The sequence below is a fragment of the Natator depressus genome, chromosome 21 (genome assembly GCF_965152275.1).
Source record: "Natator depressus isolate rNatDep1 chromosome 21, rNatDep2.hap1, whole genome shotgun sequence".
NCBI classification, from domain to species: Eukaryota; Metazoa; Chordata; order Testudines; family Cheloniidae; genus Natator; species Natator depressus.
In genome coordinates this window covers 11343680-11371543 of record NC_134254.1, presented here as the reverse complement: position 1 = coordinate 11371543, position 27864 = coordinate 11343680, and the positions used below count along the sequence as shown (strand labels likewise).

Genomic DNA, 27864 nt, shown 5'->3' with positions numbered 1-27864 from the left:
GTAGGAGGGAGGTTTGTGTTTCCCCAAAAATCCAAACTCCCTTTCCCCCCTATTTTTATTATTTTATTTTTAAAAGTAAGCCCAGGGTGGCATGCTGTCTCTCTCGGGCTGCATCTTCTTCCTCTCTCATGCTAGGAGTTGGGGGTTGGTGCTGGCTGCTGTTTCTGCAGCTCCAGAATCCGCATCAGAACCAGACATGAGAGCCCCAGGAAAAGCAGCCCCAGGAAAAGCCAATAATGCTGGGGCAGAAAGACCCAAGGCCAGGGGGTCTCTTTCCCACATGCCGTAGACCTGCCAAGAATGAGATTAGGACATTTATCATCCCAAAGCAGATAGAATAGACTTCCCACATCTCCCATCCCACCAAAACACCAAGCAGCTGGCAAAAGGGTACAAAAGCAGGGGTTACTTTCAGCTGCTATTTAAATAGACCACATCCTGTCTGTCTACTCATGTAGAAGTAACACCTAATCTTACCATATATGAAAGATGATAGAGGAAGTTCTTTTCACCAGTTCTTCTGAACTGCACAGAACCTGCTATGAAGTCAGGTGTGCTGATTGCCCTAGCAATTGGTGTGGGTCTTGGCACCAAGGGAGCAAGATTTGAAGGAATATGACAAGGCAGCTGTACAACGGCCCAATTGTCAAAAGGATCGAGGGGCCAGGACAGGACCTGACACTGCTTTTAATTCTGCTTTTGAAACTGACTAGATTTCAGGCTGTCATCTGCATCCCTTTAATTCCACCCCACCCCACCCCACACAAATGTTTGAAATGTAAAGGGTCTCCTGCGGTCACAGATGCACATGCAGGAATTTCTCTGTATACAGTACGTCATGGGGGAAGGGCTCTGGAGTCCAAGGGGAGGGGCTGGGCGCTATGTGGGTCTGAGATGGCGTTAGCTCACGTTAGACTAAGCTGCTCCAGCTCCTCCGTCAGCCCGCTGCTGTCCGATGCCCCGTCAGGTTCCTCCTTCATGGGCTTGCCGGTGCTTCCCCTTCTCCGCAGCTCCGGCTCGCTCCTGGGGAGGAAACGCAGGAGGGATGGTTACTGCCAATGCCCCCTGAGCCTCAGAGGCCAGTGGTCCATCCAGTGCAGGATCCCCTCTCTGGCCTCCACTGACATCAGGTGCTTCAGAGGAAAACTGAAGCCCAGACCACATTGAGGTGTGGGGTACAGCTCAATCGGGCGGGGTCAGGAGGGAGCTGGTCTGATGGAGCACTTGATGCACCCTTACCCTTCTGCGTAGCGGCCTCTGTCGCCCTCATACTCGAGTCTGTCTGCCTCCAGCTGGCTTTGGTGCAAGGAGCTGGAGGAGTCTGAGCGTAGGATGAAGTATCCATCGGCGGAGTCCTCCTGGAGGCAGCAGGTTCGCCTGCGGACCAGAGGGGATCCAGTGACGCCCTGGGCTGACCAGCCTCTGCCCTTCCGTGTGCGAGTGGAGGGCTCTGCTCCCCCTCCCCCACCCACGTCCTTACATTTATTATTAATGGTCACACGTTACCTCTCTGTGCTAGGGCTGCTCTCCCACGCCGCCTTGGCCGCCTCCCCCTCGGGCGCTCGCCCGCTTTCGGGGCTGGGAAGCGGCTGCAGACAAAACCCAAGGGACAGCGTGAGCGAAACGAAAGAACCGGAGAGGAAGCCAGAGCTGTGCGTGCACAGGGGTGTCTAGGAGGGGCGGGTGGGAGTGGCCAGGCAGGAGCGCACGGCAGCGGGACGTACTGATGCAGCCGGTGTCCGCGTGTACGCAGGGGAGTGTCGGGGAGGAGCGTGGGGGCTGCATGTGACACCGCCACAGAAGGTGTTTGTGTGCACGCGGGGCGCCAGGAAGGAGCGCGTGGGCTGCGGGACAGCACGTGGCAGTGAGCCTGCGAGCTTGTCCAGTCCGAGTATTCATGAGCAGGCGTGCAGTGGGCTGATGGAAGAGGAACACGTCTCTGGCACGTGGTGGGACAGCACCCGTAGGTATGACGTGAGCAGGCACGATCCCATGCACGGTTTCGCCCCAGCCGGCGTGCAGCGGGGTTCCTTACCGTGAGCTGTTTGGGAATGACGGCGATGCTGACTCTCCGACGTGCCGACGCCTGGGATGGAGGGAGGGGAAGCTCGGTTAGTGCTGAATCCCCCCGTTCTGCTCCGGGCAGCCAAATGGAAGGTGGGCGCTAACTCCCCCGTAGGGCACAGTTCCCACTCAAGGGTCCTGCCATCCTTGTCTCCCCGTCCCCCTCCCCTTAACTCCCCCCTGCTTGCCAGCAGGAGTGGCGCTGCATGATGAGGGGGTGGGATGTCACTCGTACCATCCCCGCCGCTGTGGGTGCAAGAGTCGGTCCAGGCCAACCCTCCTCTGGGCTCACTGTGGGGCCACCAGTGGGCCTTGGATTTTCAGCTGCAAGGGCAAAGATTGCCCAACCCTCAAGAGAAGATCAAAGGCCAGGCAGAGGCCCACAACGGTCCCCCATACCTACCACCTCAGGAAAGGCTTTGCAACTACCCCACTCTACCCCCCTACACTAACCCGTGGAGGCCGCCATCCAGGCTGGGCCTGGCCCAGTGCCCGTCACCTCGAGCTGCAGGGGAAATTGCTGCATATTATGTTCAAACTGCTGCTAGAGAACCACCTCCTTTTAGCCAAGTCTCTGCCTCTCGCTCTGGATACTGGCGCTGGACAGCCCTGCCCGAGACGGGCCCACGGAGCGGTGGGCAGGGACAGAGGCTGGGAGACAGGCGCCCTCGTTACCTGCTGGAACGTTCGCATCAGGGGCAGTTTCAGTCTCTGCTCTCCGTCATCTAAGGAGACAAAGGGGTGGGGGTTGCTCCAGAGGTGGCCTGATTGCTCCTCACGCCTTGGGTGACTAGCTCCATCTTGCCACCTGCATACCAACCACCCAGGCCTGCTCAGTGCCCTGCTGCCCCCTCAGCTCTGTAGACTTGCTGTGTCCCCAGTGGCTTCTGGGGGAATTTGCCCAGCGGAGAAGCTCACTGTGGACGGAGCAGGCTGTTGTCCCAAAGGTCCATTTGGTTGGATGGTCGAAGTCCCCGTAACTCGCAAGGCAAAGGGCTGCTCAGCCAGGAAATCCCAGAGCCTCCCACACAAGGGCCTGGGGAGTGGAAGCGGAGAAGGTGACATCGGATGCATGGCACCCCCTGCCTCTGGGCCAAGGGGCCTGTAGCACTGACCCCGCATGCTGCTGCAGTCCCAGTGGTGCTACCTGGCTGCCCGCTGCGGCCAGGACCGAGCACTCGCAGGCACTCAGGGCTGGAGGTCACGGTTAGCCCCCTCTGATAGGGCCCTTCTGTGGTTTAGACATCCGGCCCTGTGACTGCAGGCAACAGCTGTCACCAGCGGCACGTGGATGCCAGGGACCAGGTGGACTCCTGGTGCGAGTGGGAGCAAATGGCTCTAGCATGTGCCTGCCTGGGCTGAAATGGACTCGGGTCACACAGGCCATTGGGGACCAAGTGACCCGCCCAAGGTCACGTAGTGAGTCAGTGGCAGAGCCAGGAACAGAAGCCAGGAATCCTGACGCCCAGCCCCGAGATGTAACCATTATGCCACGCTCCCTTCCCGCCACCCATGCCCACCCCTGGGGCTGCTGGGCCCACCGCACCCCTGTTCTCAGCCAGCTGCCGGTTGCGGGAGTTCTGCTGGATCAGCCGCTTCATTTCCTCCAGCTCTGTGTGCTCCCGCAAGTGATGTCTCTTCAGGTTCTCCACATGCTGCACCATCACCTCTGCTGCCCGGTTCATCCGCGCCTCCTGGGGCAGAGAGCGGGGAGTGGGATCAGGCCGCCAGGCAGGGACACTGCTACAAAGCCTGAGCCCCCTCCCCGGGCAACTGCCACCCCCTTTGGTTCTATTCAGGTTCTTAGACCAGGCCCATCACCATGGCGTCGGAGCTCACGCAGAGCCCGATAATGGCACTGACTTTAATGGGAGCAGACCCATTAGCCAACCAACAGAGCCCAAAGCAGCGCTGTTCAGACAACCCGAAGGCCTCCCGGGGGCTCCCTCCCCCTTGGCACTCCCCACCCCCAGCTCCTCGAACGCGAACATCCACTGCTGCATCGTCATCTTGAGGACTCCCAAGTGTTTCCTGTGGGCCAGCGGATGTTCAGATTAGCCCCTTCCTGCTTCCCCCACTGCCAGGGGCAGAGGAAGGCAGGATTCCATTGCCCTGGCCAGCTGGGCTCAGGCACAAGGAGGATCTGGGACCCAAGAGCGAGCAGCAGGAAGACAAAGCGAGGTGGGAGCTGGGGCAGGAGCATGTGAGATAACAGGCCAGCTGGTACCTGGTTAGCATCTGCCCCTGTGCTGGCCAGCCTAGGAGAGGAGCTGTCACTAATGCCAGCAAGCCCAGGGGTAGATCTGCCAGCTAGCTGCGGAGGGTGGGGGCCAGGGGCCATGAAGCCAGCCCAAGAGAGCAGGTTCTGTAGAGCTCAGCAGGAGTGTGTTGGGTTAGCTTCATTGCGATGAACCTCCCTGCTCCCCAGGGTCAATGCAGCATTAGTCCCCTGTACCACGCGCTCCAGCGATGGGGCTGGGGGAGCAGCCTGGACACCCTCCCACCCTGGGCTCTTGAAGCTGCTAGACCCACCTGATGGACGGCGCCTAGCTTCTCCGCCGCGCTCATCGCCCGCTCAACGGACCCCGCCAGCACCGTCAGGCTGAGCTGCAACTGCCTGACCAGCTCCTTGCACTTAGGGTCGACGCAGGACAGGCCCAGCCTCTGTGGGGGGGGGGAAATCAGCAGCAGCTCTGCATGATCTGCACAGGAACCAGGCCCCTCCCTCGCTGGACTATAATAGCAGCAGCCTGCAAAGAATTCAGCCCAGGAAATGCCCCAGCTGGGCTAGGACACCCCAGTTCCAGCCAGTTCCGCACCAACAGGCCAGCCGTTCATCCAGCGCTGGTGGATGCGGCCAGAGGAGAGCCTGGGCACGTTCCTTATCCACGGAGCAGGACAGCCCGGGCAGCAGCAGGACCAGCTCCCGCCACTGAGCCAGATCATTGCTGAGGCCAGCGGGAGTCACCACAGCTGCAATGAAAGCTCGATTCACAGCAGCTGAGAACCTGGCCCCCCGCCCCGGCGGGACATCCTCAGGTGGAAGCGTTCAAGCCTCTCTGCTGAAGTTACCAACACTGAAGGAAGGTGCTAGGATGCGGACAACTCGCCAGTAGGAACTGAGCTGGGATCCACAGGCTAAATTGCACACCGGCCGCCGAAGAGCCAGTGAGCCGCACTTGGCTTTGGGCGACTGCCCCAGCGGGGCAGGATTCGAACCAACAGCCTTGAAGCGAAAGGCTCGGGATCCCATTGCCAGTGCCACGAGCCAGCCAACTCCCCAAGCCGGAGAGGACTCCCTGTGCCCTGGAACGTGCCAGCGGCCACATCCGAAGCCGGGGCGATCCGGCGCGCAGGGCGTGACAGTGACGGCCATGCAAGAGTCAGCACCTCTCCCAGAGAAAGAAACGCGCCCCCCCCCCCGGGGGAGCCTTAAACCTGCCAAGAGAATCTGCATCATCGGCACCTGCGGGGCAACATGAGTGACCTCGCCTGCTCCCCACTTGGGAGACTGGCCAACAGGGCTGGGATCAGATCGAAATCGAGCCCCGGGCATCCATGGGGCACGCACAGCCAGGATCACCCTCCCCAGCAAGGCGCCCCAAACCTGGCCTCACTGACCTGCAGCGCTGCCCGGCACTCCTCCAGCTCCTGCTGAATGTTCTCCTCCGCCACGTCCCGCGCCCGCTCCTCCACCTGCACCCGTCGCCGCAGGGTGAAGATGTCGCAGCGGAAGGCCAGTGCCAAGTGCGTGAACGCTGCCTGCAGAGGGGAGAATGGGGCAGGGGTCAGAGGTCATCTCTGATCCACGTCCACAAAGGACAGGGACACCGTATGTGGCCAGGAGCGGGGCACTAAGGGTGCAGCGGGGCAGGTGTTTCTGGGCACAGGGGAAGGAATAGGTTTGGCTGGATTCCTTTGGTAGAGCCAGGGGAAGCCACATCTCCCATTTCACCTCAGCCAGTCCCTCAATCCCACCGCCCCATCCTGGACAGCTCCAGCACCACCCCACCCCTCAGCGCTCACCCCTCCTGCTCTGTTCAAGCAGGCAACGGGAAGTGCTGGGAGCTGTTTGCACAGCCCCCCTCTGTTCTACGTGCGCCTGACTGCAGTCACACCGGTGGGTTTACACTGGGGTAATGGGAGAGGAGAATGGGGACCTTTAACCGGCACATCAGTGCAGCTACCCCAGCGGGACTGCGCACACAGCATTGCAGGAAGGGTGGTCTTCAGGGTCTAACTGGGGGAGAGGAGGTCTTTGCCTAAACTGGATCAACAAAGTGGCATTTTGCTGAGCTAGCAGCTGAGTGCTGGAAGCCCTGCTGGAGGCTGGCAGCTCCTCCCCTGCAGAGAGCACAAGCCAGAGACCCAATCATCCTCATTAACTGAAATCTGAGCAGCTGCCAACTGAGAAACAAAGCCCCAGTCCGCCCTGGCACTCAGGGGACAGCCATCATCCTCATCTACTGATTTAGTGGGGCCTTTTGCGAGGCTCAGAGCACTTGATAGAATTACCAAGTACTGTACATGTGCACAGAAGGATCACTTCATTTAGGACTAAAATGCAGCCACCTCTGGGCTGGAACACAGCAGTCGTTTAAATGTGTGCGTCAGTGCCACTGTTTGGAGGAGGGGAAGCGGAGCATTTCTGTATGTGGTTGAAATGGCTAGGGGAATTCAGGTACGAATGAAAGGAGGAAGAATGAGCTTGTGGTTTTGGCCCAGGACCGTGAATCAGGAACTCTAGGCTCTGGGACCCTGGGCAGGTTGCTTCCCCTCTTGTGCCTCACTTTCCCCATCTGTAAAATACAGACCATTCAATCCTTGGGGTCTCTACTGAGATTGTGAATTGGTGAGCCTGCAAAAAATGGGTTTCTTGGGGCAGGGCAACCCCAACAGCCTTCAAATGGCCATAATAACCAATTCTGGTCACTGCTGGATTTAACCTGTGACCTAGAGGTGAGCATGGCTATGCCTCAGCTCCACTCTGGCCAGTGGCCTGATGTCCCAAATGCTGGCACTGACCCAAGGGGGCTGTTCCAGGCTGTAACCATATTTCTTGCTGCACACGGGGACCCTGGTTTAACCCATTCACTGTCGCCATTGGCCTCAGTGAGAATGCATCCCAGTGTCTGGGTTGGAGGGGGAGATGCACGAGGCAGCCTGGGTGATGAAAGCCCGTACACGCAGCTAGAGGGGACAGTTCTCGAGTGCATCGGTCTCTCATTGCCATGGCTGATGGGCAGAGCTTACCTCCACGTCCTGCTCGGTCAAAGCCACTCTGCAAAGGAAGAGCATACGTGGCCATCAGTGACGCGGGTGACTTAGCGACGTGTACCACTCAGAATTTACGTCCTAGCACCCAGCCAGCCTGGTTGCAGCCAGCGCCCATGGCCTGGCGGTGCCCAGCAGGTAGAGAGCAATTCCCAGAAGTGCCCTTTTCCTCTGGGACACGGTTTGCCAATGAGCCCTGTGCACCCCGTGTCCCGGGAGAGTCTAGTGCAGCCCGAGTGAGTAGAACCGGGCACGCTCAGGGGGGCTGGGTGTGGTTCAGGAACCACGCTCGGGGGGCTGGGTGTGGTTCAGGAACCACGCTCGGGGGGCTGGGTGTGGTTCAGGGTGTGGTTCAGGATGCATCGGTTGTGTGTCCTCGGGAAGGTTTTTGGGGGCTGGGAAAGAGGAACAGAGAGTGGTTGACAATGTAGCCGGGCTGTAAGGGCCCCAGCCTGCAAGGCCACGTTCACAATCCAGCTCTGCCTGATTTGGAGTCATCTGGGAAGCACTCAATCAGGCACAGCAGGGACCTGAACTGGGCTCCCTGGTCCGAGGCCAGGGCCGTATCCAGCAGGCTGTAGAATGACTGATGCGGACGCACCTCGCCCCCCGCACAAGGACTCCGCAAGAGGACTCCAAAGGTTTGGGTTTCATTCCAGCTAGAACAAGTCGAAAACCCTGTGAAGTGGCCGTGAAACAGACCAGTCAGCCACCTCCTGCAATTGATGCCCATCGTGGCAACCTGTCTGCTGGGAAACATCTCGCCCTGGGGCCAACCTGCCCGGAAATGGGGACTGCCCAGTCATTGCCAACCCGGGGCCTGATTCTGCCTCCTGCAGGCTATGAGCACCTCCCATCTGCTGCGGGAGGAGAAGGGGGCCCCTGCACGGGATTTGAACCAGCAACCCAGAGGTGAAAGGCTCTGTACCCCATTGCCACCTTGGCTATTCTTATGGCTGCCTGCGCAAGGCCCACCCAGCAACCAGCTCACCTAAAGCTTGAAACCTTCCAGCATCTTGGGCACACACAGAGTTTAACCCCAGAGGAGGAGGAAGGGCAGGAGTCCTACCTGTGCAGGCCCAGCCGCTCCAGCACCGAGAGCTCAGGCAGAGAGTTCAGCAGCGGGTCCTTGGGAGGGTCAGGATCTGGGGAGGAAAAAGGGCCACAGTTAACCCAGAGAGCCCGAGAGGAGGAGAAACAGTAACCCCCTGGCGGTCTCCATGGGGCCAGGCTGCTTCTCAGGTTCACTCAGTGTCCGTGCACGCTGCAATCAGGGGAGGTGACCAGAGCTTAGGTGCTGGAGTAGTGAGACCGCAGCAGCCAGGGCTTTGGCGCAGGCTGGACCAGCCTACCCTGGATGCTGGGTAAAGGACCACAGTAGTTTGGGCACTGGTCTGGGACTCAAGAGACCCCGGTTCAGTTCCCTGCTCTACCAGATTCCCTGTGTGGCCCTGGGTTTGTCATTTAGCCTCTCGGTGCATCAGTTCCCTGATCTGTACGAGGGGGATAACAGGCCTGCCCCGCCCCACCGCGGGATAAATACAATAAAGAGGGAGGCGCTCCAATGCCGTGGTAACGGCAGGGGACAAAAGCCCTGCCTCAGTGGGGATGCCATGGTAACGGAGGCCAGGGAAGTATCCTAGACTGCAAAGCAGCCCCAGGTAGCAAATTACACAGTGGCGGATAGAGAAGGGCCCATCCGTTCGCATCACTGGGACAGGTCCCACCCTCCCTTGGCGAGAGTCACACTGGGCTTCTACCCCTCAATGGCCCGGCCGCTGGCTAACAGCTGGTGAGATGTCACAGCCAAGAGCTCCGAGGACCAAGGTGCATGTTCGCTCCCACACAAAGACGGGCCCCAACCCCAGGATGCCCCGTTCAGACAAGTAATACCCCCTCCAAAGCTTGTCGAGGCTCCTCTCCTCCGACTCTCTTCTATAGTCCATTCCCCGCTTTTCTTCAAGGCAACCAGATCCTCCACCCAACCGATCCCACCTCCCTCACTCTGGGTCCAGGGGGCTTCCTGGATCTGGGGGATGGCCCCATTGTGGGGGAAGGAGAAGGGATGCTGGCGGTTGGGTGTGTAGCCCCTTCTCCTCACTGAACTATCCCTAAGTGTGAGAATCCTTTCCCAATCTTTATCTGGACTCCAAGTTCCCCCTGCGTGGCCCCTCCCACATCTGGTCTCTTCTTACCCAAAGATTATCCCACCCAATGAGGCTCTGCCGGTGCTAATCCTAATCCAGTTAGGATCATGCTATATCAGACACTGGACGCAAAGGCCTGGCTCTGGACCAGGGTGCAGAGAGCCTCTGATGACGCAACTTCGGGTCCCACCACGCTTGGAAACGCTGCGTGAGAGGATTTTCCTTCACGTGCGAACGTACGCATGAACCAGAGGGGACCCAGGGAGAAAACAACAAAGGCCTGGCAGGATTGACCCCCAAGGAAGGGATTCAAGAATCCAGGCAGGTAGCTTGGTCAAAAGCACCATGGATGATGGGGTGAGGCCAGGGGCACCTTGGAAACTCAACCCGCTCTTCTGGCTCGGAGGGGTTCAATCCATGGCCCAAGAGACACCTTTAAGCACCCGCATCTGCTCCCAGCAAAGATAACTGGGTGGGCGAAAGGGAGAGTTATTGGGAAGAGGGTGGTCCTTCGCTGGGTGGGAGCTGTGGATTAATCCACCCCCTGCCTTAAAGAGGGAGGTGGGGGGGAATGTCTGACTGAGGGGAGAGGGTCCAGGCCGGGTTACATTCCTTCCTAGCCAGTGTGCAATCAAGTTCAGACCCTTCACGCCACAGCCCAGTGCAGCGGGCGTTCCCGGCAGCCTGCAGCTCACGGGTACCTGCCCCATTGGCACCCCCAAAGCTCTGCAGGGCATGGAAAGGAATGGGACCCAATGGCCCAGGAAATGGGGAGGGAGAAAGGAAAGAGAAAAAGAGTGAAGGGGGAAAGGATGGGAGAGATCAGAAGGCAGAGGGGAGAAAAAGGATCAAGGAGGGAGATGAAAGGATGGAAAGGAGACAGGGCTCTGCAAGGGGAGGGGAATGGCAGCAGCAAAGACAGAGACTCACTCACCAACCTTCATCACTCTCACCGCTGTCCCTAAACTGCACGCTCAGCTCCCTTCTCCCAGCACCATCCACCTGGCCTTGCTCCTGGGGAGCAGAAAAACACCAGTTAACACGACGGGCCAAGGAGTAACCTGGCCTCCTGCCCCACAATGGCAGGGGAGGCTGTAAGCGAACAAGCTGGGGCAGCAAGGCCACATCTCAGAGGTCCATGTGAGGGGCACACAGCTGAGGGGCGCTGCCAGCTACTCCACTCCCAGGAGGCGGTGCTGGAGGGAGCGGGTCAGCGGACCTCCTGGGTTCCCACATAGGGGAGGGATTCCATTCTGCATCTGTTCTAATGGGAGCAGGATTTGGCCCTAAAGTCCATGGGGGCAGGGGAGCACGCATTAGGTAGGTGAGTGAAATCCCTTCCGTGGTGGGGGGAGGGTTCACACCCCACCACCACCCTCTCACCTCATCCGTATGCTCTGTGCTCTGCCTTCTCGCAGCCGAAAACCTTCCAGAGCCTTCCTGGGAATGGCTCATTTGTTCCTAGAGAGAAGGCAGGAGCCAGGCCCATGAGAACGTGAAGGAGTTCACCTCTATCCCGGGGTAGAGCCGAGAAACACACGTGGCGCATTTCCTACTAAACCCAACACCAGAAACCAGCCAGGCAATGAAAAGCCCTCAGTAATGCGCAGGCTTCACGTTGCCGGTGGAGAAATAAATAAATCCCCGTACAGAAATAAACACCCCTGTGCTTTGGGATCCTTTGAGGCAAAGGTGGCTGGAGAAATCCAGAGTTGGTGCATTATTAAAATGGTTATTGATTGGTGTTATGAGACAGAGCAAGCGATGGGAGTTAACCCAGCTCATCATGGGCCCCATGGTGACCTAGTGGCTGGGAGGCACACACCTCAAATTGCACCAAGTGGCCGACCTGACCGTGGAAGGGGGGAAGGAAATTAAGCCCCCACACTCCTCCCAAATTCAGGTCCAACTCGGAGACAAACGTCACTATACATACTCTAAACTGGTTTTAGGCTATTCAGATGCCATTGGGATTAAAATCTCTGGTGAACAAGCCAACTATACTGCCCCCTGCTGGCGAGAGCAGAGATGAACCACCTGGAGTGCCCACTGTTGGCAAGGCAAAGCTGATGCACTACAGTGCCCCCTACTGGGGAGGAGAGATGTGAACTACTGCTGACAAGGGCAGAGTCACTGAAAACGGCTGAATGGGGCCAATGGGAACGGGTTAGGGCACTTCTGGGGAGCACAGAGGGGCCCAAACGTCCTTCTGGGTTAAACACCCAGCCTGCCAAAACCAAGGGCATGGCAGGTCACTGGATCTGTGCCGACCAGCCTCCTACTGAGCCTGGAGGCACCCCGAATGCGGGGGCAGCTCATGCTTGGCAGAACCAGTGGGATATGGCAGGAGTTGCCCTGGAAAACCATAACAGCTCTCTGCTTCTCCCCAGCACAGGCTGCAAACCCCTCCTGCCCCTGCCGCTAACCCATTACCTGCATGTGAAGGTAGCGCAAGTCTGGCCAGCTGCTGCCTCAGTTGCTCTTCACTGAAAGGAAGGGGGAGTCCAGGTTAACGAGCAAGACACTCCACCAGCAGCAAGAAGCCCTTAAAGGGCCAGTGATGGATTCTCCCCACAGCTGCCCTTCCATGGGCTTGACCCACAGCACAGAGGCAGGCAGAAGGCATCCCCATCGTGAACCCAATTCCGCAGCGCTATGCCATCGGGGTGGTGGCAGGGAGAGGAAGTCCTCCTGGATCCTCCACCTCTCGGCAAGCCTGAGGCTAGCCCCTCTCCAGCCCACTCCGCTGACACCATTCGCCTGGCATGTGCGCCGCGGTCCTTACCCTTTCGATGTCACCCTTTCACGCCTGCTGCAGCAGGTGCAAGCCAACCAATGCTGCAGACTCCTTGCTTATGACCTCTCCCTCCCCGGTGAGCTAGGCACAGAGACGCTCTCCAAAGCCATTTCCAAAAAGGAATGAGTCACCGGCCCACGGCGACATTCGCATTCATCGCTTTTCACCCAGCTGCCAAACGGACCTAGCATCCCCTGGCTACTTAAGCGCCAGCGTCCTTCCAGGAGGCATGAAAACAACGCAGCTGACGATGGAGCAAGAGTGCCATCTGATGGGAAAACTGCCACACTGCAGGCATCTCCCCCCAGGCATGTTCTTATTTCCTAGGCATAGACCTCACTGCCCTGGGGCAAGGAGCCCAAAGGAATCACAGAATATCAGGCTTGGAAGGGACCTCAGGAGGTATCTAGTCCCACCCCCTGCTCAACGCAGGACCAATCCCCAACTAAGTCATCCCAGCCAGGGCTTTGTCAAGCCTGCCCTTAAAAACCTCAAAGGAAGGAGATTCCACCACCTCCCTCGGTAACGCATTCCAGTGCTTCACCACTGGAGTTGATAACAAGCCATTTCTTTTCCTTAAGAGTGCAGACTGATGTTCAAACACACAGGAGAGAGTCTCTCTCTCTCACACACACACACAGGTACTGCCATTGCGAGGCTGCCAACCGGGTGTAATAGACAATCGGGGGGGGGGGGGTAATACACATACCATGCTGCCTTGCCTTACCCACCCATCCCTCGTCATCAGCGAGAGAAGGACAAAAGGTACCAAAAGGCGTTTCGCTCAAAGGAAGCTCTCGCATGGGTACGTTCAGACCCAGTGCAGAGTCTCATCAAACCACGGGTGTTTAGTGGTTGGAGCAGGGAACAGATTCGAAAACTGGCCGTGGCAGAGGGTGACGCCTAGCAGGTAGAGCCGGGGTCTCCCAGGTTTTATTCCTGGCTCAGGCAAGGAGTGGGTGACCCCACTGAGTGTACCCCCTCACGGGTCAGGCTTCGTGCCTTTACCTCTCCCGGGTTTTCCCACTCCGAGGCTGGATCCTGGGCTATAGCACCCTGCGTAACAACCACACGTACCCTGCAGGTCCAAATGGATTCAAGCACCTGCCGTTCTTCTCTTCAGGAGTCTGGCGGATCAGCAGAGATCGGAGTGACCAGGCAGCCTCCTCAAACCCAAGTATTGCTTACCCTAGCAGTAGAAACAAAGCAGTTAGAGAATTTTAGAATGACAGGCTGTGTGCAGGTCTGTCTTACCCAACGGCTTACCGGGGCAACCGGGGCAGGCCTGACATCTTCAGAAACCTGCAGCAGGTGCCTGCAGCTCAGTTTGGTTCCATAACACCTCTCTTGAGAGCGCGTGCCCCTTTTAAGCCCTGCTAGAGTGTTATCCCCCACCCCACTGTTCCTGGGCTTTGACACTTCTGGACAACGCCCCCTCCCCTGCGCTCAGACAGGCCCAGCAGGAGATCAAGCCTGAGTCACCAGAGCCACTGGCTCTGCCCTTGTCCCTTAAAAATCCTCAGCCGTTTGCTGAGGGGTGGCTTTCTCCTGCCTGCTTGTTTTTCCAGACAGACCCCTATAAACATAACCAACCTATGCAGACAGTAAACCTCCCAATAACCTGGTCAACAGAGCAGCTCCATGTCCAGGCTCCTGGATTGCATCCCACCAACTAGTGCATGACGTGGGGCAAGCCACAGCCCTCTCTGTGCCTCAGTTTCCCCCTTTACAAAGGGGACTATGTTGCTGCCTTCCTTTGTACGGTACTTTGAGATCTATGGACACACGGCACCTACACAAGAGCTACATCTCTGCTGTATACAGAAGGGAAAAAGCCTCTCAAATGTGCTATTTTAAAAGCTGTTTCTCACCCAGCAATGACTCCCCACTCCTTTGCTTAGCATGGAGTCGCCAGTGGGGAACGAGGGGGTAGGGGATGTTTGAATTCAGGATGCTGTTGCTTTGCTGTTTGGCTTCACACTGTTCCTCAGGGAGGAATTCATTACTGACATAGCAGGGAAAGAGACGAGGGAGATTTCTGCGCTGCTCTGACGCCAGAGTTTCTCTCGGTGGCTCCATTCTCACCATCCTGCTGTTTAACTCCTCTGCTGAAATCACCAGCCAGCCACCTGCCTCAGAGACTCTACCCAGAAAAAGTCCTAGAGACCCCACCAACCATGCATAATTTGGGCTCCTTTAAACTGTGGCCTTCTTCAGGTGCTTACCCTCTGTGTGCCTCAGTTTCCCCATGAGGGTGGGGTAATGATATTGCTCTTACAGAGGGGATGAGAGGATTAATGGCTTTGATTCATCTGATAGAAGGCACTTGTGCGTGTTCCAGGTACCTACTGTTCTGTCTACTTTATGGCTCCAGCTTAATCATAAAGCTTTAATTGGAGGATTTTTTTTTTTTTTTTAAATCAGCAGATCTGGTGCAGACAGAAAGGTGGCAGGCTGACAGCCCTGCTTCCTCTGTCTGTCCACAATATGGACAGCCTGGCCTGTGACCAGGCAAGCTCCTAATGCACCTCTGCCCCTATGCCTTAATCAGGGCTAGGAGAGACCCTTTCCCTTGAGATGGGAAAGGAGCTCAGTCTCTGGGACCACCCCAGCAGCTGAGATAGTCAACAAGGGGAGGAATGAGTGCCCCCGCGGTGGTGGGTTTGGCAGCATGGACCCGTCTACTGGGAACTGAGGCTCACCTGACTCATGACACCAAGCCCCCATCACGTGGGAACAACTTTCTCTGCGCGAACCTGGGCTGGATTCAAACGGCCATTGCAGAGGGAACAGGCGCTGCATCCCCTTGCCAGCCACCCTCAAGGATCCAGCTCCAAAATGAACATCTGAGCCCAGCACATGTGTTTTCCAAGCAGCCACTACAGCTGGTGACTTTGCACCCACCCTTTTCCCGTGACAAAGGGGAAAGCGAAGCAGTTTACCCCGAAGTGGGTCTCACGGACAGACGCATTTCCTGGCACTGGCAATAAAAACGGCACATTCTGCAGTGAGCTGGAAATGCAGCAGGAGCCCAGATACCCCAAGGATGGGCACAGGGTAGAAACATTCAATGAGTATATATGAAGAGGAGTGGATAGATATACTGATGAACAAAAGAGGGAATCCGTGGATGGTTGGCTAGACTGATGGGGAGAGAGAAAAAGATGGAGATAGATAAGTATATATGGAGGTAAATGAGTCGGTATAGACAGGTAGTAAGATTTGGTGAGGAAAGAGTTAATCTGTATTGTACAGAAGGGAGCCAAGGGTCTTCTTGGTATTTTATTAGTATTTAATAGTATTATCGTTAATAACTTTCCCTGCAGCTATATCATCCCGCTGAAGCAGCTGAGGGTTTACATCAGCGCTTTGTTTTGTTAAAATGTTGCAGAAACAAATAAGCCAGTGTGATGGGCATAGGATTGTTCGGGAGAGGAACATGGTACACCTGGAGGACTACAGCATCATGGGGGCAGGCAGTCAGAGGGGCACAACTGGCCAAAACAATCATTAAAAATAGACTAAGAAAACATCTGGAAGAGCCTGATCTAGGATCTAACCAACAAGGCTCCTGCAAAGGAAAATCGTGTCTCACTAACCTATTAGAGCTCTTTGAAGGTGTCCGTGACCTAGCAGGTACAGGAGAATGAGCGGACGTAGCTTGCAAAGGATACGTTTACATGTACTTGGTCCTACTTCGGCGCAGCGGGCTGGACTAGACGGCGTCTCGAGGTCCCTTCCAGCCATGTATTTCTAAGACTATGGGTAAACTGCAATCATGGGGTGTGGCTGCAGCTCACGTCGACCTTTAACCTCGCTAGCTCAGGTACCAGAGCAGAGTAAGCCCTGGCAACATGGGCGTTAGTGTGGGCTAGCCGCCCTAGAATGCCCCACAGTTCTGGGAGGGGTTGGACAGCCCACCCTGAAGCCCATCCTACCGCTGCTTCGCTGCCCTGGCACCAGAGATCGCTAAATTAAAACCAGCTCAAGTACATCTATACCACAAGCTGCAATCACACCCTGGGACTGCAGTGTAGACAGACCCTTAGGCTTTCAAAGGCTATTAGGGACATTTAGTCATGGGATCAGTGGCAAAGTATTGGCATGGAACAACAGCCCTCCGTAGGGTCTTGTTTAGTAACTTACAGCTCTAAATTAAACATAAAAATCTCCCCTCCAGCCATAAGATGTGCACCGTCCCAAACTCCTGTCAGGTTCAGGTCCTTTCTGCCCGAGCAGGCTACTCCCAGCCATTCCCACCTAGAGCAACTCCCCTGGTTTCAGGGTTTTCCCTGCAGGAGCCTCTCTCACTCTGAAGTCTCCCCACAGCCTCCCGAGCTTCCCCCTCCCTCTGCAACTTCCTACTGCCCTTTACAGGGGAACCCCACTCCTCCATACCCAGCTGGTTCTGAAATCCAATTAAACCCCACAGCTCATCCAGGTGTGGCAGGCAGAGCTAGCAGTACTGGGCAGGCCAGCTCCAGGCATCTGGATGGGGTCTGGCACTCCTTGAGCAGGACTGAAAATCCCACAGGAAACCACTGCAGCATTTCCCTCAAACAATATTGGGTTGATGCAAGAACACCAGGGAGCTTTGGGGTTAATTTAATCCCAACAAGTGGGTTTAAATCATGCATACAATACAGCAGAGGAGATGTATGGGAATCCCAGTTGTCAGCAGCCAGGATTTATGCAACAAGAGTTGGATAAAGGACTCTGCCACTTCAGTATTAGAGAGGATTAAAGGAAGGAAGCATTGGCACACGAGGACATCCAGGGACATGTAAGAAGATACAGACCCCGTATTTATCAGATTACGGTTGGTATTGTTTCCTTCGTAACTAGGTTACTGCTTTCATTATAGGGCTATGGCTCTTTATATGAAGCCACTTAATCATCTTCGGAAAGAACTTTGTGAACTATGGATGGAAGCTACTACTTGGGTTTAATAATGAACGAATACGTGAAACTTCTGTGCCTCAGTTTCCCCGTCTGTAAAATGGGGCTAATGACCCTGACCTGCTTTGTAACGTTCCCTTTCCAGATGAACGATGCTCGGCAAGTGCCAAGTATCATTATTCTCCACTAGGGCCCCACTTTAAACATCATCAACATGAGTCGTCCTACTGATGTCAAACAGCCTCAAGGCCCCAATTCTGCAACTAGATCCTCAGGGCTGGGGTGGGGAGGGTGCCTGGTGCAGAGCAGAATGGTTTGTGAATAGGATTGTTGTATATTCTGGAAAGATGTGATCTGTGAGTATTGCATATTGCTGAGCATTCTCCCACTGTTAGAATAAATAAGTGAGATTTCTGGTGTATGTTTTATAAGGCTTGGAAGGAGTAGCTTTATCAGTAAATTGTCAGTAAACATCAATTTCACCCTACACACAACCGACTACAAAATATTTCCATGAAAAATCAAAATGTACAGATAGGAAAGAAAGAAAAATACCGCTTGAAAACGTGGAGTTTGATTTAAGGATACTGAACTTGTATATTTTGACATGGGATGTTGACAATTTGTTGTTTTTACAGTTATAAAGCTTTCACTTATTGAATTGCAACATCTACAGTCATTAAATTATTACCTGATCCACCCAACCCCATAGTTTCCCACAATTGTGAAGGTTTAAAAATCAGAAAAAATGCTTTAAAATAAATAGACATTATCCATTGAAATTATATAAAAAATTGAATTCCACCAAGCCTCTTTATAAGGTATAGCTTGGGTATGTGATTTAAGGAAATCTGTTTCATAATGGTTTAAAGATTGAAAAAGGAAATAAAAAAGCCCATGTCAATCTAACAGTCAAGGCAGGACAGTGTAATGGTATGTTACACAGTGACTTGCATACAAGCCATATGCCCTCAGGCCAGTTGTGCCCAGGATTCGGAAGGACCAAAACCTCGTCTGTGCAACAATTCCTCGCTGATGCTAACACCGGTTCAGCTCTGTGGTATTAGCAACACTGGGATCCCTAGCGCCGACCGCCCACCAGTGTTTGAAGCACCACTGTCCCCCAGTCCAGTTCCCACTGAAGTTAGCGGAAAGATGGTTATTGATAACAACAGGAGAGAGATCAGACCCTCCAGGGTCCAGCCCGACAGATCTTAAAAGCCAGCAGCCAGCCTAGGCCAGGCAGCCCAATGCTCTTAAGAGGGGCAGAGCTAGTGTTAGTGCTGGGAAAGTGTCCCTAGAGCAGAGAAGGCCAGAGAGCAGGCGATTTCTAGATGAGTGACAATCTAGAAACAGCAAGACAAGCCAAACTCATATGGTAGAGTATGAGACGAGCAAAGCTGGTACAGTGGAGTATGATGATCAGAAATGTGCAAATTGCCTATTCTTACTATTTGCATTGTGGTAGCACCTATGAGCCCCAGTCGTGGCCCAGGATCTTTTGGTGCAAGGTGCTGTATAGACACAGAACAGATAGATGGTCCCGCCCCAAAGAGCTTCCAACCTAATAAATAATACCCAGCTCTTATCGAGCACGTTTCATTAGTAGATCTCAAAGTGCTTTACAAAGGTCAGTATCATTATCCCCATTTTACAGCTGGGGAAACCGAGGCAAAGGCTAATACATCTGTAAGACCTAAATCTCTCCTCCCAATATCTATCAATCAGTTCAGTGACTACCAAGTACCTCCCTGGGTACTTACCTGTGGGAGCCTCCCAGATGGATCAATATGTATATTTTGTGGGGTGACCCTACCTTGATTCCTGAACTCCAGCCTGCCGGGGATCTGTCAGTGGAGTGAGGTGGGAAGCTAAAGACAGAGAAAGAGAAGGAGTGCTGCAGAGGGATGACAGCGCTCTCTGGAGCTCATCGGGTGCTGCGCAGCCCTACGGGTGAAAGAGACAGTCAGAGGGGTACCAACACCACGGACAGGCAGCAGAATTCTTCGTCTGGGAAGAAGTCAGCGTCTGAAACAGAACAAGCAGGCAGGGAATGTGCTGATCTGGGGGTTCCTTTAGGAGGGGTTCCCCCTTACCCCAGAGAGACAGGGAATCTGGGTTCGTCCTGCCGTCCCCTCACTGAAGAACCCCAGTGTGATCTCAGGGCCAGACCAAGAACTCAATTCAGCCCCAGCCAGCCTTGGCGTGGGCAGCTGATGGAGGGGAGGGACGGGTCAGGAGTCACCTCCAAACGGTTCCTCCTGCTGGAGCTAGAGAGCTACATCCATCAGCCGGAAGCAGCGGCAGGGTAAGGAACCACACTCCCCTAATGGGGGTTACACAGGGCCCTTTTGAGCAGCCTCCACAACCCAGTCAGACACACAGGCACCCCCACCTCCGTCAAGGCTGATGGGGCTATGGACGAAGGCCTCACATGTCATTTCAGGGGGGCACCCCACAAACCTGTGGGGGCAATGCACTGTGATCTGTAGCATCTCTATGGCCCTGGGAGTCTGTGACAGACACCCCATTTCACACCACACCTGCAACTCTGCCCTCCTCGTGCTAACCCACAGACCCCAGGCCCCCTCTGGGCCTCTCTTGTGGTTAGCGCCCTACAGATCCTCTTTGGACCCGCTGGGGAGTGAGCAGCTCTCTGCCCTCCTGGCTTGCTCTGCCGATGCCCGTTACCCCTGCTTCCTGTGGTCTCTGTTGCCAGGGGGACATACAGGGCAGCCTGGGTGAGGACCCCAACTCTTCCAACGGCCGCTGTCACCATCCCTTCCCAGCGCTGGGGACCAAACATTCCTCTGAGCCCGCTTGCCCCAGTCCAGAGCTGCCTGTACCCTGATGTGGCCTGTCAGGGTCTCTTCTAAGGCCGTCCCTGGCCCCGCCATTCCCCCTGCCGGCTCCCCTGCACCCTGGGGCAGAGCGCTGGCACACCCAGGGCAGGCTCCTCCAGGGCTACATGCCAGATCCCTCCCCTGCCCGGCCTTGGCGCACTGAGCCACTCCACCTCCCTCATGGATAAACCCTGCAGGGAAGGGGGGGGGCCAGCCTGAGAGAGCTGGCACTCTGAAGGGGCCCAAGCCCAGCCCTGCCCCTTGTTGCCAGCATAGAGGCCGGAGAAGGCCTGAGCTTTGGGGTGCCCCCTGGGAGCTGCCCTGTAAGAGACACCCTAGAAGCCTGGAGCCTCAAGGCAGGCCCTGGGTGTGCACGGTAGATGACCCCCTGCCTCCAAGTATGCCCCCACCCAGAGCCCTGCGCCCAGCCTCCCCTCCTCGCCTACCTTCGAGCAGGTCTTTGGCTCGGGGAGGAGTGACCGTCCCCTAGAACAGGGCTTTGGAGAAGCAGGCAGTGGAGACGGTGGGCCCCGGGAGAGCTCCCTCCCGCTGCAGCGCTGTGCCCAGTGGGACATTCTTCTGCTGTGGGAGCATCTGTTTACTGCTGCTCCCTTCCCACAGCCTGGCTTTTTCTCAGTTATATACACAAAGCTCACCGCCACGCTGCCCCTCCCCTGTCAAGCCCACAAGCCCAGGGCAGGGGGCAGGCAGGGCGCTAGGCAAGCTAACAGCCCTCTAGCCCCTTCCACCTACTGATCTCCAATCACTTGGCAGACTAATGAACTAAGCCTGACAATGCTCCCCCCACCCTCACCCCAGGAGGGAGCCAACTGATCCATTTCTGACAACTGGGGAAACTGAGGCACACAATACATGACCCTAGACAAGTCACTTCCTTTCTAAGTCAGTGGCAGAGACAGGGATCAAACCCAGGTCTGCTGCTAGCCCTTTGCTCCCACCACAAGGAATCGAACTCCTCCGAGTCTCAAACAGAAAGAAACGCAACATTGTCACCCTCACGCTCTCAAGTGGCCCCTGTTCCCCTGCACCACCAGGTCTCTCTCGTTGTGTATGAGCCAGTCTTGGCGTCATCTGATCCCAGCTCACTCCTCTCCACCACCAGGGAGAGACCTTCCTCCCCTGCAGCTCCTGCCATGCAGCCTGCGACCTCCCTGTTTCCCTCGGTCACCTCAGTGGTCCATCTTGTTTCAAAGCTCAGCTGCAAACTCCTCCTGACACCTTTGCCTCTAACTTCTCTCATCCCGGCTAGCGTTCGTTACAGGGGAGGGTGAGTAGGGGGATCAAGCGCTGGGATGAGATGGGACTCAGGAGACCTGAGCAAGTCACTTCCCCTCTGTGGGCCTGTTTCCCCAGATGTAACACTTGCCCCCGGTAGAAATGTTTAGGTAACAACCAAGCCAGGGCCCATTGTGCTAGGTGCCATATAGTCAGTACCAGTCCCTGCCCTAAGGAACTTACAATCTAAAATATACACTTGCCCTGCCTCACAGGACTGACGTGAATCTTAGTTAATTAAGGCACTTTGCAATCTTCCCACAGAAGACGCTGGAGCAGGACAAGGTATGGTCATTTTCTGGGGCCAAGCGTTTGGTGCCATATCATTCTATGGCACTGTATCAAGACAAGGGGACTCCGGGCAGCAGGCAGGTGGGGGCGAGGGGGGCTCAGGCAGGATAACGCCAACTGGACCACTCCTCCACCTCCTTGAGCTCTCCTCCCGCCGCACCCAGCGGACTCAGTGCTGTTCTGCTTGCTACCGAGAATGACGGCCCAGTGGCTCTGCCAGCGATTGTCTCTGTGGCCTTGGGTAAATCCCTTAGTCTCTGTGCCTCATTTCCCCCCATCTGGATAACGAGACGGACCTACCTCCCAGGGGCCGCGAGGATGCATTCGTGCTTGGAGCCTGCTCTAATGCGGTCAAGGATTAAGCATTCGTGCAGATGCTGTTTCTGCTCGGGGCAGAGCAAGACGTCTCCCAGTCGGGCCAGGCCGCTCCAAGAAGCTGATCTCAGGCTTGCTCTCCTCGGAATGTGCTTTCACTGCTCCCAGCTGCTAAAGAAGCCCCTTGTTTATAAGCTGCATCGCCGCCTTGTAAACACTGCGCGTTTGCGATGCTTTCGGCTCCTTCCAGCCGTTTGCCAGCAGAGCTCAAACCCCTTCAGGAAAGGGCTTCTTGCCCGTGGCACTTGGAAGGGGAGAGCGGGGAAGCTCCGCACCTGGGAAGGTGAGTCACTATTGCCGGGTCGCGGGGGAAACCGTGGTACCGACCCAGCATAGAAATGGTGAGGGAAGCCAGCTGCTGTCTCCAGAAAACTGGACATTTGTCTCCCAAGGATTTCATTAGCAGGAGTCAAGATGTTTATACTGCAGCTGTCTCCATAGTAACCCCATATCTTCCCCCCCCCCAGCATTGCACCACTACTGCCCCCACTGTACAGTAAACCCAGCTGTCCCCAGCAAAGCAATGCAGCAGGCCTAGTGCACCCCGCCCCCCCATTTCGCCCCATCCCCTGCCACCACAGGCCCCAGATTTCATTTCCCCTAGCACTGCACCTGCCCTCCCTGTAACCCCCCACTCTCTTGCCAGCAGCGTAATGCAGCTGCCCCAACTGATCAAATCCCATTGCAGCCCACAAAGCAGCTTGTTCCCTTAATAAGATTAAAGCTGCAGTCTGGTGGATGGCCTTAGGAGCTAAAGAGGAGCAGCTGCCCCCAGGCAGGAGAGAGAGACCTGTGCAGTCTCAGGGCAGATACAGCCCTAGAGCACACAGTCACCCAAGCCTCCCGGCCCAAGGGGAGTAGCAACTCCGCCCTTTCTGAGACTTGCTACTGAACTCCTAGGCCTGTAACACTCAACCCTCCTGGTGCTGCTGCAGGGGGAGGAACAGGCCAACGGCTCCCCGGATGACCAGCCAAGAAGTATGCAGAAAGATCACGCTGTTTGGAGGGTGTGTCCACACAGTAGGCTTGGCCCCCTCTTCCGGCTCCTCTGGAAACGCTCACTGAGGTTCTGGCTGCACCTCCTGATCTAGGCACACCCCAGCCCCGGCCTCACGAAGTCGTGGGATCTTCTCGGCTGGTCAAGACATCCATCCAGCACTGCAGGAGGACGACGACGGAGGACAGAGGGTGCTCTGCAGCTGTGGGACCTGTGTCTGTTCCCCCATTGGATCACACCTCCAGGCTGAGTTCCTCTGTGGCGTCCCCTGACTCCCTAGACGCCTTTGAGCGGCAGTGGGCACTGCCTGGGGTCCCCTGTTCAGTGTCCCCCTCTGGTTCCCTGATTTTTAACCTCTGGACCTCACTCATTATCCTTCGTTGTCCCCAGTACTCAACTGCGGCCTGGACTTGGCAGTTCCTACCTCTTTAGTTGAGGGACTGGGCCTTTACTTTTGGACAGGCCTAGACCCACCTGTCCCAGCCCTGCAAATAGTACAGTAGGCTTGGTGTGTTATTGCCAGACAGCCACACTGAGAACCCTCACAGGTACACGTAGGCATGCACTGAACCCATGCTGGTGTGCTTGGCAGCGGGGCAGAGAGCTTGCTGAGCTGTGCCCACATCCCTACCTGCCCACTTTGCAATGGGGAGGCAGCAACAGCCCAGGTAGCTGGGCTTCCATTTAAACAGTCCTCCAACTCCTCTCCACAATTCCCTGTATCTTCTACCTACACGCTTACCACGTGCTCTCCATGCCCCAGAAGCTGCCTGCCGGTTAAGACACTTCAGATTGGCTCGAGGCGCAAAATTTGGATCAGGCTTCCAAAACAACCTCGATGTTCAGACCTAGATTAAGGTTTCAAAACATCCCCCGAGGATTGGGGTGAGGGAGGTTACTGCTTAAACGCCACATACCCCACCCAGAAAAGCAGGACTGCCAGAACATACTGAATTCTTAGAGGAAGTAACCCCAGAAATGTTCTTAAGGCCCTAATCATAAAAAGACCTACTCTTATGCACTGGAAATAGGCCCATTGACTTATCTGCAAGATCATGGCCTTCTAAAGGCCTGTTAACCCTTCCAGGTTTGGATTGTCCGTATGGCACCTAGCACAGCTGGGCACTGGTCATCACTGGGGGCCACCCGGGGTACAGTAATACTAGTAATTAGTAATAAAAGCTTAGGAGGGTTTGTGATCGATAATGAGGGTTCATCACAATTAGTAAACATTTTTGAGATGTTTGAGAGCTGAGCAGAGCTATATGAGAGCTAAGTATAATTACTGTGGGTGGACTGAGATCTTGCCTGGACATTTTGCAAGGCATAATTCTCAAGTTTCACCCCCTTCTTTTCATACTCTGAAGTCTTTATTGAAAGCAAGATTTCTCCCCACCCTCTCCCTGTTCTCTCTCTCTCTCTCTCCTTTCTTTTCATGTTGATGCCTTAGGGTCACACCAACTCTGCATTAGTCCACTATACAGTTCAGAGAGCAACCCAGCCCCAAGAAAGAAAATGCAAGTCATCTCCCAGGACATAAGCCCTTGCAATATTGAACCTCTCCGTACAGCACTCCTTCATCATCAAGTTTTTGGAGAAACTGGAGGCAAGGCAGGAAACATCTGACAGATGCCAGATCATCCACGGGTTAGGGCACTAGCATGGGCACGGAATAGCAAGCAGGGGAAGGGGTCTGCAGCTCAGGACTGAAGTGCATTATTAGACAAGTGGGTGAGAGGAAAGATGGCCTAGTGGTTTGGAAGACCTCGGTTCAAGTCCCTGCCTTACAACCAACCGCTGGCAACCTTAGGCAAGTCACTTAGTCTCTGCGTGCCTCAGCTCCCACTGTGTACAATGGAAATAGCCCAGCCCTCCCTCACAGGCATGTTGTGAGGACAAATACAGGAAAGATGCTCAGGCATTAGGGTGAGGGGAACCAAGTAAGTACCTGAGTTAGAATCCCAAGATCTGCAATAGGCAGAAGCCAAGTCACAGGTGCTGTTGATAAGCAATAAAATAGAGCAGCATAACTCTTTATGAATACTTTAACACCTGTGTAGTGCTTTTTACCTGTAGCTCTCCGCATTTTCCAGTTGGCTTCTATACATGGACATTAAACATCCATCTTTAAAATCTAGTGCCTGGCTGTTTTAAAGCTCTTTCCAAAGGTTGGTCAATATCATTATCCCCACTTTAAAATGGAGAAATGGCAGTAAAGAGAGAGATCAAGTCAATTACTGAGGAGTCAGTAACAAAACTAGAGAACAGAACCCAGGAGTCCAGACCACCCATCTGGCTCCCTCTCCACTGAACTCTGTCTTCTCTAATCCATTAGCAACACAGTGAGATAGGTTAGACACAAAAGGTAAGATTTAGCAAAAAAATTGTCTAGTACAATTTTAATTTACATAAAAAAACTTAAATATTTGCTTCCTTAGGAGTTGCAACCAAAGGAGTACATACTAGGGCACGAAAGTGAGAAGGGCTTGTTTTCATGATCCAATGTGAAGGAAGAGCAACAAGTAAATAGATAATCTTAAAGAATTCAACAGAAAGAGGAGGTCAGCTAAGGGTAACAACTATGACAGATACACCAGGATCGAGAGATTTAACTGAAGGGTCAGGCGTTTCAAAGATGGAAAAGAGGGGACATGACCGAAATATATAAAATAGATGGTTTAGGGAAAGTAAATGGGACACCCTCCTGTAGACTGACTTTTTCTTCGATGTCCAGTGTTGTGGAACCTGTGGAACTCATTGCCACTGTAGACCACTTTGGCCAGATCAGACATTTGCATGGATAACTGCCACAAACACAAGATAGGATACTCACTGCAGTGGTTCAGAGCTTCTCTCCTCCAGCTGAGAGTAGAGACAGCCTCCTTTCCATCCCCCCACCCCGGCTCCCCTCAGAGCAGCAAAGGGACCTGGCATGAGAGCCTGCCTCCCCACACACCCCAGTACCACAGGGGTGCAGAGACACCTCCATATTGGAGGGCAAGAAAGACCAAACATCCACTGACTCCTGAGCAAACCCCTCAGGGGGTTTCAGTTCCATGCAGTCCATCCCCCGGAGACAGCATCTTTGCTATTAAGGTTGTTGGATCAGGCCTTACCCACACTGTTCGTATAGGGGGACCCTAGTTGTGAGCAAGAAGCCAAAAGGGGAGGGCCCAGGTTAATGCACATCAACTGCTTTTTTAATTGTATGCCTGTTAAAGCAGAGCTAAAGCAGGCCATGAACTCCCCAGTACCATGCTCCATCCATGAGCTGAACTGCTGGCCCGGTCCTGCTGGAAGGGTCAAATGTTATTTTTGCAGCACCTAGAAGGTGCATCAAACACAAAGACAAACCCTGTCCCCAAGCACTTACAATCTAGTAATCAGTGTGGCGTGGGCACGAAGGGGGCATTTGCTCTAGCTGCCTCTGAGGATTTACAAAGCCCAGCATTGAAATGAACAAGAGATGTTCCCACTTGATCAGTACCAGCCCGGCTGGCTGGTTGAGACCTTATAGACCAAGCCTCTGTACTCTGCTCTCTCAGTGCCTTGGGTCCAGTAATAAAGATTTCCCTTTAAAGCTTGTTTTAAATCTAGACATAATGGAGCCTGCCCCAAACGAAAGCATTAAAGCACCCCATGCAGACACACATTCCAGCTAAGCATCATTAACAGAGACAGTAATAACCTGATAGAAGACTTCCACAGGCTCCCTCAGGCATGAGCAGCAGCCGCTTTCTCTGGATTCTGGGTTTACACGCCTCGAGCTCCGCTGCGAGATCTACCACCCCCTTAACTGATGCAGCCTGCTACGGTCACATCTTCCCAGGCTCCCTTCAAAGCTTCCTTAGCCTGCTTGCAAACAGGAATAACTGTGATGATGGGGGATTATCCAGTCCTTTGCTTGCAAAGCAAGCTGCTCAGACGACAGTGGCTGCTGATGCTGCAGGCATGATTGGTTAGGTCTGTGCAGAGGGCATGGCTCAGCAACAAGCAAGAAACAAGCCAATGCACCTTATCGTGGCCCTCAAATTCCCCAGCTGGCAACTATCTATTAGCCATCATACCTTCAGCAACAGCCCCCGTAAAACAAGCAGCCAGGAGGAGAGAGAATTTCAGGATTAAGAAGGTTCCTAGCAGAGCCATAGGAAACGTACCCATTCTCTTTGCTCTTGCTTGGAATTTCAGGCCTGAACAAAATCTCAGCTCAAACTTCCCCAAAACAGCTAAGCGCCACCCGATTTCCCATGACTGCAGACGCCACATAATTCTGACACAAAACCTGAACCCGAGGCACAGGGGCATAAACCATACCTGAGCGAGTACTTGCCACTGAAACGCAGCCACGGCCAGGGTGGAACAGGGCCGCTGTTTTAACAGTTGGGAGCAGGAAGTGACCAGTACTGTCTAAAACGAAGGGGGACTTGAGGTAGACAGAATGTAAACACCCAAACCGAAGTTTGGCCAGAATAACGGAGCCAATACCTTTAACCCTTTGGTGAGAAGACAGGATCACAGCCCACCGCCACACAGCTGTAGTCCTATATCCTTTTTCTAGGCTATCAACTCAAAAGCCCTATGGGAATAGTAGGCAGTGACACACTAGGTTAACTGTCAAGGTAATGACTGAACCCTGCGCCAGCCTTTTACCATGCCGAAAGATAATCCCCAAGTCACCATGGGAGACAGCTGACTGCTGCTCTTGCCATATTTTTTTTGAGCATTGAAAGCTCATAGGATGTCAGTGCTCAGCTCAGGCCACTAGCTACCCATTGAAGCCACTAAAGGATTTTTGAAGCTATCACAACTCTTACGAGAAGGCATACTCTTTTGGCTCCAGGAGACTGGAGTAAACGTTACTAAGCAGGATCTGACGTCTGT

At 54.6% G+C, this 27864-nt stretch overlaps 1 protein-coding gene across 8 annotated transcripts; it reads right to left on the bottom strand.

Moving 5' to 3' along the window:
- Positions 1-32: 32 nt before the first annotated feature.
- On the bottom strand, positions 33-26949 carry LOC141975503 (inositol 1,4,5-triphosphate receptor associated 1-like). Of its 8 annotated transcripts, XM_074935895.1 has the most exons (18): positions 26672-26949; positions 21912-22094; positions 18998-19128; positions 13360-13471; positions 11919-11971; positions 10869-10946; positions 10424-10499; positions 8408-8483; positions 7318-7345; positions 5686-5826; positions 4597-4728; positions 3611-3758; positions 2740-2789; positions 2036-2086; positions 1507-1589; positions 1240-1377; positions 910-1023; positions 33-291 (listed from the first exon to the last, which is right to left on the bottom strand). In XM_074935895.1, exons 5-18 carry the CDS (start codon positions 11922-11924, stop codon positions 132-134), a joined length of 1281 nt encoding a protein of 426 aa, XP_074791996.1. In that variant the 5' UTR covers positions 11925-11971; positions 13360-13471; positions 18998-19128; positions 21912-22094; positions 26672-26949; the 3' UTR covers positions 33-131. The 8 variants fall into 8 exon arrangements, with proteins under 8 accessions (XP_074791996.1, XP_074791997.1, XP_074791995.1 ...); XM_074935896.1 differs by lacking the exon at positions 21912-22094; XM_074935894.1 differs by lacking the exon at positions 26672-26949 and having other exon boundaries at positions 21912-22326.
- Between the last annotated feature and the right edge of the window lie 915 nt (positions 26950-27864).

Coding starts and splice junctions, on each gene's coding strand:
- LOC141975503 (XM_074935895.1), bottom strand. Junction 10,500..10,868: donor GCACAGAGCATACGGATGAG/GTGAGAGGGTGG, acceptor TCTGCTCCCCAG/GAGCAAGGCCAGGTGGATGG. Junction 2,087..2,739: donor TGATGCGAACGTTCCAGCAG/GTAACGAGGGCG, acceptor CCTCCATCCCAG/GCGTCGGCACGTCGGAGAGT.